The sequence below is a fragment of the Spodoptera frugiperda genome, chromosome 27 (genome assembly GCF_023101765.2).
Source record: "Spodoptera frugiperda isolate SF20-4 chromosome 27, AGI-APGP_CSIRO_Sfru_2.0, whole genome shotgun sequence".
Taxonomy (NCBI): domain Eukaryota; kingdom Metazoa; phylum Arthropoda; class Insecta; order Lepidoptera; family Noctuidae; genus Spodoptera; species Spodoptera frugiperda.
This window is the reverse complement of record NC_064238.1, coordinates 13219021-13232648: the sequence shown is the minus strand read 5'-3', so window position 1 is coordinate 13232648 and position 13628 is coordinate 13219021. Positions and strand designations below refer to the sequence as shown.

Sequence of the window (13628 nt, the reverse complement as noted above, 5' to 3'; positions counted from 1 at the left end):
AATCTTTGTGGTACGATAGCAAAACACAATCTAAGCGATGGCGTCCAAGACTAATGTTTTTATTGATGCAAGAAAATAATTTAAAATTCATCAACAAACGACAACATGATATTATTTTGCATCTTTGGCTATCCCCAACACGTGCGTACTATACTATGTAGCTACTATACAGCGTGTAACAAAATACCCATATACATACATCAAGAAACGCTGAAGAATACAGGTTGAATAGAATCTCTACACAAAGTTTCAGCTTAAAATATGTTTAAAAAAAGTTACCAAATACTTAATGTTGCATGGTTCTTGATTTTAAATCATACAAACGTGTCACAACACTAATTACAGGGGTCACTCGCTAATTACGAAACATTTCTTCTGTAAATCTGATCGCCTAGTACCTATCTACCTAATTTTGATTCATAACTATAAATTCATAACTTCGTTCCATGAAAACATGAGTTTAAAAAACCCTTCCCGTATCGTTTGTTATGTGATCTAGAAACCGTGCACATATGTATACTCCCTTTTTGTTACACCCTATATGTATAAGTTGGTCATCAAGTGCGTCTAAGTTTTAAGTGAAACATAAGTACAAAGAACTAATTGATATGTAGCAGATTGTGTGACAATTTTCTCATCAAAGTGTCGCAGTTATCCCTAGCACGTGGATTGCAAAATAAGTGATGTAAGAATTACATGGGGTTAAATCATAACGTGCGTTTTATTTTTTAATTATATGCGACAATTTATAGTTATTATTATTAAAGGGACTAAATGCGTTGTTCTTTGAAAGTGGAGTAATTTAATCTTTACCTTACATGCTAGTAATAGGTAGGTACAAGTTACGTAAACATAATACGAATAATCTACGTTTTAATTTATGCAAATAATAGTGATACCCATCCCGTATCTTATTTTATTGATACCTATTATAGAAACTTAGATATTGCGTTACAATTAATGTTCCTAATGTAACAACTACTGGTTGTCCTAATAAATAAATAAATAAATAAATTACACCGTTAGCACAGTGTTAAGCGATCGACCGACAAGTTACATTTTGCGGGTTGCATTCTCGCACGGAACAAACACGTATTTGTTCGTTAAATTGGTACAATTGGTATTAGTACGATTCATTTGTAAATAAGTACACTCGAAAGAAATAGATAACAGCGTGCCTTTTACATAAGAGGCAATTGATTAGGTACAGCTACCTAATTACTTGTGTAATTCAATTAACTTTAAACTAGTTTGAAATCAACACTAGCGTTTTTCTTCCATTTCCCTAAGTTACGCAGATATCTCCAATTAGGTAGGTACTAGAAATAATTTCCTGCCATATCTAAACTGTCCTACTAATAGGTAGGTACCAAATTGTTTTAAAAATAAATCTATTACGACATCGACGGGTATCAACGATCACGATCCTTATAATAACAAACACCATACTAATTGAGATATATTAATTAAGAGTTTCGACTCAATAGAACAATGTAACGTACATTTTAAAATGATGAGAAGATTCCTCTTACTGGGACCTAAAGAACTAAATAGCTCTACTTATTATCCCAGCTCATTTCTAGACAAAGACATGTTAAAACTAATTACTATACGATAGCAATCTAATCTAAAAGGATGAGTCTACCAGTGTACACCATTTGCATATGCAAATGTATTACTAACGCATTGTGAATGAGACGCCTAATTACTTTAACATAGCAATAACATGCAGATTAGTAATTATGAGTGATGGCTATATAAAAAACGAAGGCATCCTTCCGTGAAGAGCATTCTGCGGTCGATATTATTATATTGATATGTAAATTAGCTGTTAGAGTAATTAAACTATTACCCTATATAAGTGTTATAAATTATGTGTCTGCACGTGTCGCGACAAATGTTATGGAAAATCTATAATCTATGGTAAAATGTGGTAATCTCCGCCATTTTACCATAGCATAGTAATGTGTTTACTTGTGGCTTATTTTTTTTTTGTAATTAATCATGGCGGGATGTTTGTGCGGTTTGTTTGTTGTCGTTTAGTATAATTAACGCACGCGTAGAATTAATTAGTTGCTTATACGGTAAATAAGCTGATTTACGTAATAAAAACGTAGGTAACTAGGTGTGAAATTAGATACTTACCTATCCTAACGCATTGAAATCTAATCAGATGTTTTTTTTTATGTTTCCTAGAGAAGTTTCTGGATTGGATGGCTAATTTTGGAAGCCAATAGATTTACTAATGTAAGAAATAGATTCCTAGCTTCACTACCTTATCGGTAGAATGGCTTACAATTTAATTTTGACATTTTAAAGTATATAATTATCTTTAGCCACGCCTATGTTTGGCAGTAAACGTCTTGGGGTTGATATAAGTATATCAAGTACACTAAGTAGTGATGAAGGTGTATATCACCTAAGTAGTGAATGAAATTGATAATTTCAAAGTATATTAAGTAATTAAAAAGCAGCAAACATCTTACGTCTGATATACTTAAATAGTGAAGGTAATTAAGTAAAATCGTTATGCTCCCACTTACCAGTCCCAACACACTGTTCACTGAGACAGGGCCTCGGACTCCGGTACTCAGTGAGCACCAGCACCGCTGTGTAGATTGCCAGAGCTATCAGGGAGATACCCAGCGCTCCTATCAGCACTGACGAACATCGTACTGTGCGTTCTCTGGAAATAAAGATAAATAATATTGTTTAATAATCTGTAGAAAACAGGAAAATGGGAAAACGCATTAGCTTCTGGTTTGATTGGCGCATTGACTGGGTATTCGGATTCACACACAGAACAACGTTTTGTGTGTTCCACAAAATAATGATGGGTATATGAAACATGCTCCACGATTATTTATATAACGTTCGTGAGACATATTATCGTGTGAAGAGGAATTCGACAAGTTTTAAGCCATGCCAGATTAATTACTGTGGTATTTACTAGGTACCGAGAAAAAATATGCTGGACCTGAGATCGGGGCTCGTACTTCTAGAAGTATTAATACTTTTAACAATACGTCAACATCACACCTTTTATCCCGGAAGGAGTAGGCAGGGAAGCACATTACGGCACGTAATTCCCCTATACAATGTACAGCCACTTTTCACCATTTTTTTCTAAGTCCCATTTGATAAGGGGGTGAGTCTGTTGCCATGTACTGGGCACAATTCCGGACTCCGTGCTACTACTGAAAATTTTTCGAAATAAAAAGCCCAGTAATACTTTGCCCGACACTCACAATATTTCACTATTTATGGCTATAAAAGTTCCAATAAGTAGTATGTACCTAGTTACTGGGTTAGTATTAACAATTTAGCAATTATCTAGAGTACCATGAAGTGTATTTAGTTACATACATGGTGAGATTACTTTCTCTACACGATAGATAATACGTAGTGCCGTGTTTCCTATAGTTTAGATTCGTATCGGACACGCGAACTTAGTGTATCTAACAATTAATTATTTTTTACCTACATTTTAATCTTTGTAAATTCATTAGGATGAATCGACTGACCATTAGAATTTTCGAAAAACAGAAAAGAAAGAGAGTAGAGGAATGCTAGAATCGTGTTATTTGATGTTCATAATTATCGTTCAGATCATAGCTATAATTTCACGAAAATGTGTTCATTTGTTTAGCAGTGAAAGTGTAACAAACAAACAAACTCACTTTCGTATTTATGATACTCGTATTAATTGGAGTTGTGGTGGTAATTTTAAGAAAGGATTCAGTTTCTTGATTCTAGAAGTCAATTTCGAAAAAAATGTCTAGAAGAAGAGAAGATGCTTGATGTCTACGAGTTGATAGACTTTTCAACAATCTTAATTAATTTGTTTACTCACAAGTAGGTACACACTCAAGTTCACAGGTACGAGTATACACACATACATACAAACAATGAGACACAACCTCTTAAAGGGATATTTGCAGAATGCTACTTACAGTACCTAAACAATATACAAATATTATTTTTCTTTTTTAAACGTTCTAATGGCTTACGTGATCATACACCTGGGTTTTTCATATGTCGTAAGTTCGTTTACAAAAACAATAATTATAAATTCATGTAGGTACACGACCACGCGCAGACCCGTAACAGTCCAAATTAAATGATTTCAACGTTTCAATACCTACAATAAAATGAGCAGTTAAATCATCACACATGAAATATTTAACGTATTTTTACCCGACTGCGCCAGAAGGAGGGTTATGTTTTTCGAGTGTATGTATGTATGTATGTATATATGTATGTATGTATGTATGTATGTATGTATGTATGTATAATTGTTTGGCACGCTCTGCAGCCTAAACGGCTTGATGGATTTTGACTTGAGAGGTATCGTTAGATTCGTATTTACTGTGAGAGTGACACTGGATATATCAAAATAATAAAAAAACAAAATGGCGGATTTTTGGCGCCAAATTCGAATATTTCTCACTCTCTAGCCTAAACGGCTTGATGGATTTTGACTTGAGAGGTGTCGTTGGATTCGTATTTACTGTGAGAGTGACACTGGATATATCAAAATAATAAAAAACAAAATGGCGGATTTTTGGCGCCAAATTTGAATATTTCTCACTCTCTAGCCTGAACGACTCGATGGATTTCCGCTCGATAGGGGTCGTTTGATTCGTATTTACTGTGAGAGTGACCCTAGATATATCAAAATAAAAAAAAATAATAAAACTAAAAAAAATAAAATAAAAAAAGTAATTTAAAAAACTAAAAAACCCGACTGCGTTTCTTTAAAATATTAAAATGAAAAAAACCCTAAAACAAGAAAGTCATCGTAAAATTTAAGCAGTCGGGACCCATTCTGGAAAGCCAGCCGTATGTGCCCTCACATATTTAGAATTTCTGTCTTTATATTTAGAATGGGTCCCGACTGCTTAAATTTTACGATGACTTTCTTGTTTTAGGTTTTTTTCATTTTAATATTTTAATTACCCGACTTTAGGTAGGGTATTGTTCTTGCAATTAAAAAAAAAGTAAAAAATCATTTACTCTGTTGATTGATTTATTCGGTTTTTTACGAAGTAAAAAGATATTCTACTATTGATTTATTCGGTTTTAAATAATATTTTTTTTCGCTTATATATCCTGCAGGCAGTAAAAACTATATTATGAATCGAGTATAATATCCGTAGTGCAATGCAATCTGTATGGAAATTTCGCCGTCCCATAAATTATTTGTATAAGTTACTTCTATAGGAAGTTATCGACTTCATTCTTATTATGGCATAAAATTATTTTTTGTTTTTGCAATGCCATTTACGTATGTAATGAGAAACCAAAATATTATATGTATTAAAATTTTAAGTAAGTATCTTCCGATTATCAATAACTCACGAAGATGATGAGTGATTTCCGAATTGATTTTTGTCTTCAGTAAACAAAGGCCATATGCAGGTTTTCTCGAATAGAAGTGATGTAAATATAATTATAATATAGACAAACTGATAATAAAGTCTACAATCATAAAACCAATTCAAATTACGAGTTCAAGGAAACTACTTATAAAATTTGTTACAAAGTATTCATTTCTACACTAAACTAATTTTCCGAGAATAATTTTCTAATGAAGAAAGTTATGCCCCTTCCAATTTCCTCTAGTTACATTATAGCCTGATGACATCTTGCAAGTGTAAGGGATAATGAACCTTATCACAGAGGTAATACATGTCATCATTTCAATGTAAAGCCTGGGTTGCACATGGTGCAGAAATCGAAACTGTAGTCAGCGAACCGTTGACGGTTGTTCATATAATCTTACGCAACGACATCCGATTGACAAAATGTCATTTTATTTAAATTGAGCAGAAGAGCAGATTTATTTATATTTATAAAAAGTATAACCTAAGTAAGTCAATGTTAAAATCATTAAAACCACATAAAGGTACTTTTAAAATATTGTCCGTCAATCTGACCGTCAGCTAAGCTCATTCCAAAACGTAAATTTGTATCAAATCGAATCTCTGGCACATTAAACTGTTTGCCTTTATTACTATTAATTAAATCGTTTTCAAAATAACTTTTGAATCTAGAATTACCATTAATCCCTTCAACAAACTCGTAAATTAGTATCGCGTCACTGTTCGGATCTTTTCCGGCGCGCCCGCGGCTGCGCAGGCGCGGAACTCTCAACCAATAACAATTGCCATCGGAACAGTTTCACTTTCCTCCTCAACCATCGGAGCAAGTTCTTGCAAATAGGACAATTGATACTCTATAACGTGTAATCTTGTATGAAACTAGCAATCATATTGTATTCCTTAGATGACAATAATAGTTTTAACACATAGGAAGCCGTTTTGTAACAAGCTTTTTGTAACAGACTAGAATAAAAGAATTGAAACACGTAACTTTACGCCACATATACTTATCTCGATTCTGGATACATAAAAGATTAAGTCACGATACCATACTTACGATATTTACTACAATTTCATAATGAAAAAATTAAGCAACACTTATATCTAACTCTAACTCCAACTCCGAACACCCGTAATGATAAACTAGATACAATAGATACATGTTTTGGCAAACTATAGAAAGGACATCACTAAGTCTCACTCAACTTGCTGAAGAAACTTTCACAATTAACCATTCAGATAGAAATGTGAAGAAGGGTGCTTTTCCACCAGAAATGTGCTATATAGTCATGTGTTATGATGATGCGCCGCCGTAAAGTAGCTCCATAAGGAAGATGTGCAGCTCGAGCATGCGACGTATCAATAGTAGGGAAACCATCCATAGCACTTATCCATAGCACGCATCCATAGCTCGCATCCATAGCACACATCCATAATACGCATCCATAGCCCACATCCATAGCACACATCCATAGTACACATCCTTTCATACAAAAAACATATCTTAGTTGAGCCCTCCAGTCTTCCACCCGTTTCCACCAGTGCTAAGCTATATGTACCAATGAATATGATTGGTGGACGCCAAATGCATCCACAGCAACGTAGCATAGCCCATCTCTGGTAGAAAGCACCCGTAACTGTCAAAACAAAATGAACACTACAACTTACTCCATTTAGTTGTCAGTAAACTAATCAATGCTAATAGGTTAGCCCACTTCAATGTAACAGTTAGATAGCTTGTAAACAATAGATAGCTAATGAGTTATGTTTGAGTCATACAACAACAGCAAAGCACACAAAATATGAGGCTAAGTTTTGTGTAGATAACAGTTATTTTGCTAGCTTTTGCGAGTAAAACAAATATTATTTTCTGGTTGTAAAACTGATGAGTTGTTGCAAGCTTGTTTCTCGAGACGAGATACATAATATATGAACAGTCCCTTATTATAATGAGGCTTTTAAAATGTAAAGGAAAGGCAAACAAACAATAAAATATAAGTTAAAAATAAAACCCTAAAACAATACAAAACACAAAGAACAATAAGTATTGATATTTTACAACTTTTCTTAAGAATTTTAAAACCTACGGAATTCCGACGCATACGATCCTAAGTAAAAGTTTAACAATTGAATAAATTGAATATACGAGTAGTGTTTTGAAGGCGAAATGAGCCATGAGTACTGCCTTGAAGGCGAAATGAGGCATTGACTTGGAGCAATAAGAAGTAACGGTAAACCCTTCCATAGTTCCCGTCGTTTAAGGCATTAAGTATTCCATTCAGGTGCTGAAGACTGGAGGAGATTTACAGTTTAGTAGTGACTAACTCTAGTACAAGTAATTGATGTCTTTTTATTTGACGACCATAAACGTAAAGGTGATTGATTCCTGTTCCGTTGACACTTGTGAACTTCGGTAACATCGGAAATGTATGGCCAGATGGCCCTTTACCGACTCGTACATGTTTAAAATATTAGTTACGTGCAGGACATGTTTATATTTTCTTGATTCTAATCTTAAGGTTCAAGCACTTTGTATTCTGATAATGGTATGGTTTCCCAAGCCCCCGAAGCAGGCAAAGTAGCCAGTGGACATCTTCCAGTTGGTGACTGTGATTCATCATGATAATCTACAGGTCGTCATAGTTCACTGCTATGGGCCTTTGGCTCTACTTAACATAACGTTTAAGATCTAGTGTTTGCAACTTTTTGGAAAAAATTTAGTCTGAAGTAAATTAATTAAATATTATTATTAAGAGAATTTGTATGTGGACATCGCATTAGGTGGACATCGCAGTTTAAGTTATTAAGGTCTATCGGAAAGTACCGTTGTTCGATCTCTGTCAAATGTGTAGGTCCTTTAGGTAACTTTAACAACACTCGAGGAATGGTGACTAGGTACCGTATTCCTCTTTATCGTAACCATTCGGCTAACAATGATTCAAGATAGGTTTATCCTAAAACCAAAAATCCTTGCACCACATGAAGTCATCTATGTGTCAAGTACCATGAAATTTGACAATAGTGTGGTATGATGATATCACTACAAAGAAAATTGATAGTCATCTAATATTTCGCGAACATGAAACAAAGTTCGGTATTCCCCAGCCCTTTGCTTAGATATTGCATGTGACACATTATTATATGTAAAGCACTTTCCTGTTCATTGTATCGATGAACGATGATTAATGGTTATTTAATTAACACCTACTTATTTGGTCATGGTTTTGTTTAATGATAATTTTGTTACGCTTTTAATATCGCTTTAAAGTAAGTTGTTTAAGATGGCTTGCTTATGTTCATTTGAACCACACTATGAATCCGTCTTGAAATTATGTAAGTTTAAAACTTATATTTCCTGATGACTTCTTGAGTTAGCCTTTAGTTTGGCACTTTTAGTTTCAGTATATACACTTAGAGTGATTTGAACTGGCATACGCTTCCTTCCCGTTCATATCCTACTGAAGACATTGGTTAATGATCACAACCAGTTATATTATAGAATTGCTATCAATATTAAAACTATTACTAACACAAACAAACTAATATAACGCTTACATAGAAAAAACATGAAAAATCACCGTATTACCCCATTAATAGTGACCGCATGACACAGTACAGTTTCCATTGATCCATTGTTGTTCACGCGTTTAGCATAACTATGGTACTTAACTATATTCAACACGTTGCAACGCTTTCTACTGAACCGTCTGATTTCGTTCCGGTGCTTTTGTCACATTCTACTGATTATTTTGTTTACTATATGTTTGTGTTTGGGGCCAATTTACCGTTCATTGACATTTAAAATTGCAATGATTAGTGGTATGGTAAACGGTCGAGATGATCTGCAATAGATGAAAATATATTTTTGTTTGTAACTGTTACTTTTTTTTATTTGCCATGATTGTTTTTGCGGTGTTCTTTTTATGGAAACCGCGGTCAATCATATTTAAACATGGAACTTAAGAGATATTTGAGAGACTCTTCACATGATTCGCAAAAAATGAAGTTGCTACCTCTATGTACTTACGACATAAATAGAAACAATGTAAAGGCATAACGGTGTTTGCCAAATAGTAATAAGAAGTGTAACAATGAAATTATTATTGCCAAATCCAGTCTTAATTTATTCATCCGTTTTCTAGATAAGAAATCTTAAATTTAGTATTAAAGTAAACTTTCTGTTTGCGAAAATGTCGTTGTTATCAAGGTAAAGTGAAATCTAGGCGTGCGGAAACAATTTACGATATTATTGTAATAATAAATACATATTATTATGTTTGTTACGAAATATTATTTGTCAACATTCTCGCTTTCTTTCATTAATTTCCGCCATTAATTTTATCTAATTACTGACCGAGTCATTAAGATTAGTCGTAGATAACTGAAGTGTCCTGATTTTGTTTGTTCTTTTTAACATTGCCTAGTGTTGGCCAAGGTACTAGATAACGTAATGATAAGCTTGAGATAAAAAGCTGCTGCGTTAATCTTTTTATTAGGACTTACACAATTTGGCATTTAGGTTTATAAAGATTTCGGAAGTAAATTGAAAATGATTTGTTGATTGGATATGCGCAACAGCAATCCTACTGTTGATTGACGATTACAGACATCTTTAGGTTTCACTATCTTCAAATAGAAATTCACTTAAAGGAGTAGATATAATAAACGAATGAAGCTGTCAAGTCATTCAATCACCTTACTACAAAGTACAAATCACTTTTCCACTCGGATGATCACATAAGTACCCTATAATCAGCACATCGGAAGCCTTGTAAACAACCAATTACCAATACTATCATTATACTAGAAAGCCAATAGTATCTAGTGACCATAATGGCTAAAGCTACGCATTAATGACTAATGACACAATACGTCGCTTCTTAATGACACAAAGCCGTTGGTTTTAATGACACATAACAGTCGCTTCCTAAACACGGGCAGTTCATGGCGGTTCAATGCCGCGTCGAGCTGCGCATGCGCCGGACATATGATTAAGGCGACGCACGTCCGAGGCTTTCCATTGCCTTGGTGAGGGTTAAGGTGGAAGAGGTTAGCGAACTTTAAGTACTTAAAATACTCCTTTTGGCGCCGTGTATACTTTTATTTTATTTTTGATCAATTATTTATGTTGTTTATTTTTGTAACGGTGCAAATAAATTGTTTTTTCTTTCTTTACTTGAGAGACTTACAAGATTTTAGTATTAGTGTGGGTACCTTAACTTATGTTTTTTTTTTCGTACGTCCAATATCTGTGTTTTTACACCATATTTATGTCGGTTACAAAAATAATGACATACTAAAGTTTATAGGAATACTTCACTGAAGGAAGGTTTCCTTCTAGTTATACTGTATTTTCGTTCATATGTATATATATGTAAATAGCTCTTGACAAAATGAATAACTATTGGACAAAGGACAAGAAATTATTTCAGTCATACTTTATACAAAATTTCGCGTGCGTTTCCAACTTGCGCCTTCCACGTGGGTTCAAACACTAGCGCTGTATCCAAACGAGGCGCATCATCATTGTAACTCCGTCGGTAACGTATTATCGTGCCAAATATAGATGTCACTTTCGCTGTTAACTTTATTGTGCCTAGTGACAACTGATGAACTTTCCACCGAGTCTATTGTATCGATGTCGTAATACTTTTGTGATTATGTACCTTATATCATTATGTGTAGAGTAGAGAGCGATTATAAATGTATTAACAAAGAGAATTATATAATGGCAATGGTAAAGATCTCTTGTTGATAGGCATAATGTACGTCTTCTGAGAAGAAAGCGAAACTTATTAGGAGTACAACTTTTTTTAAGTAAGTAATTACTTACTTACCAGCCCTGCAATACTTCGCCCGACTCGGGAATCGAACCCGAGACTCCTTGCCCGGCAGTCGCACTTGCAACCATTTAGCCAACGAGGCAGTCAAGGGGATTAAAAGAACTCTTTGTCAGAAAAAAATATGTAAGTAACCACAGTATGTGGTTTTCATTAGAACACCCATACATGATACGAACAGCACTTTTTCTGACTAACAAAAACAACAGTGACCTGATATGCAAATACAAACACACCCAAATGACTTTCAAACGAAAACAAGAGTACCTAAGTATCCGAATATAAAACATCAGTAAATACTTATTAAGTGACCAACAAATACAGTGACAGTCCGTTCGACCATTTACCCGGCAAACTTCGAACCACAGTAACAAATAACAAAAAGTGCACGCTGACATCGTCGAGAGAGCATGGATGTCAAGGCTCAAGGCGAACAAACGAGGCTTTATACTTCTATCTAACCAACTATCTATTTCTAGTAGCTATTCTGAAAATGAAATTCAACCCGAAAGTTTTCTCGCAAGTCATATTTTAAGTGTGGGGAAGCATCGTCACGAATATAGGCTGGATCAACCGTAGTGATGCCACGGCCTCACAGAAAGCCGACGTGAAATACCGCTAGCATTGTGTTTTGGTTGTGTGAGTGAGGTTACCGGAGGCCTAATTACTCCCCTTCCCAATCTTTCCAATCCCCGATTCCCCAACAACCCTTAAACTCCTAACCCCCAAAAGGCCCGACAACGCACTTATATGGGCCTCTGATGTTTCGAGGTGATCCGTGGGTGGTGGCGATTGCTTATACCATCAGGTGATCCGTCGTTTAGAAGCTAATGGCAAACCCAAAATACTAAAATATTCACTTGGCATAAATCTACTCAATACCGATATCATCAATGGTGACGCATGTGTCAAACTCACATATTTTCAGAAATAAATTTTCTTTCTTTCTTTTAATGTCACAGTAGTTTCAGAATACTACGTTTTGTCGTGGCAACCAGTGGAGATAACACTGTTTGGAACATTTTTGTGAATGTGCATCAATATGACTCATTGTTTTGTTTTCAATGGTTTTTTATCATGTTAGTCACAGGTCACAGTTTTGTGGGTTTTATAATGAGTGTAAACTAAAACCTGCGGCTGATTGTAGACAGAGATAATGATGTGTTACTTGATATAAATAACATTGCTAATTAAATTATTTCAAAGTTAAAGTCAAATCATTTATTCCAATAAAGAAATACATAATAGTGAAGCAAGGTCTCGTTCCAAAGTGTTCCTGAGGAGAAGAACGAGCAAGCAAATTCCATTAAAAAAAATACTTTTTACAATTTCTCTGATACATTTTTGCCACAATTTACAATGTATGCCCTCTAAATAAAGAAACGTTGATATTACCGTGAGTATCTACTACTGGGTGGACGTCACTATGTGCCTCCTCTACACAAGAGGATCGCTGCTCGGTCTCTACCAAATGTGTAGTTCCTTAATAAACTTTTTAGATACTCTAGAAGAATAACTATAGTGACAAAAGTATCCTTCTGTCATAAAACAAATAAATAAACGATAATCTTTCAATTGTTAAAACGACAGGCCTACCAATAATTAGGTTAGAATGAAGATAATAGCCCTTTGCCTGAGCTTAACACATTGCCATTGGCACGAATGTAAAACCATTTCATGATCAAATCAATCAATCAATTACATAATTACAACAATTTGATCTAAAATAAATGTTTTAACCTAGAACTTAGGCATAAATCATTTTTTAAAACAAAGATGCATAACATGACCTGTCACGAAATATTATTTATTTTCCTAATTATACATGCATGATTGATAGTCTATACGTGCGTAGAGGTGCACAGAAGTATATATCTACAATAGACGGATATTTTCGAATTCGTTTCATAAACAAATTCGAATAATTTGTATAAACACATCACGTCATGCCTTTTGTGCACTAATGAAAACAATAATTTATTATTTCAGTTTAATCTGGTTTACATATTATAGATTGGTCACACAAATAGGATTATTATGATAACATTTTTTCGTTCAGTAGAACAAATTGTTTATTGGGACATTATATTTAACTATACTTCCGCGCGGTTTCACCCGCTCTGCACGGCTCCTATTGATCGTAGCGTGAAGTTTTATGGCCTATAGCCTTCCTCGATAAAGGGACTATCCAACACAAAAAGAATTATTCAAATCGGACCAGTTTCCGGAGATTAGCGCGTTCAAACAAACAAACAAACAATCAAACAAACAAACTCTTCAGCTTTATAATATTAGTATAGATTTGGTTTATATAATTATCTAATCTAATTTGTAATAAAGTGATGACTTGAAAGAGGTTGTATAAATATAGTTCAAGCAAATCGCTACGAATATTAGTAATAGG

At 34.3% G+C, this 13628-nt stretch overlaps 1 protein-coding gene across 1 annotated transcript in view; it reads right to left on the bottom strand.

The window, feature by feature from the left end:
* Positions 1–13628, bottom strand: part of LOC118263251 (neprilysin-4) — a 56075-nt gene that overhangs the window by 10017 nt on the left and 32430 nt on the right. Inside the window, exon 3 of the mRNA XM_050705569.1 lies at positions 2544–2686. Within this exon, the coding sequence (XP_050561526.1) occupies positions 2544–2686 (143 nt within the window). The remainder of the gene's footprint in view (positions 1–2543; positions 2687–13628) is intronic.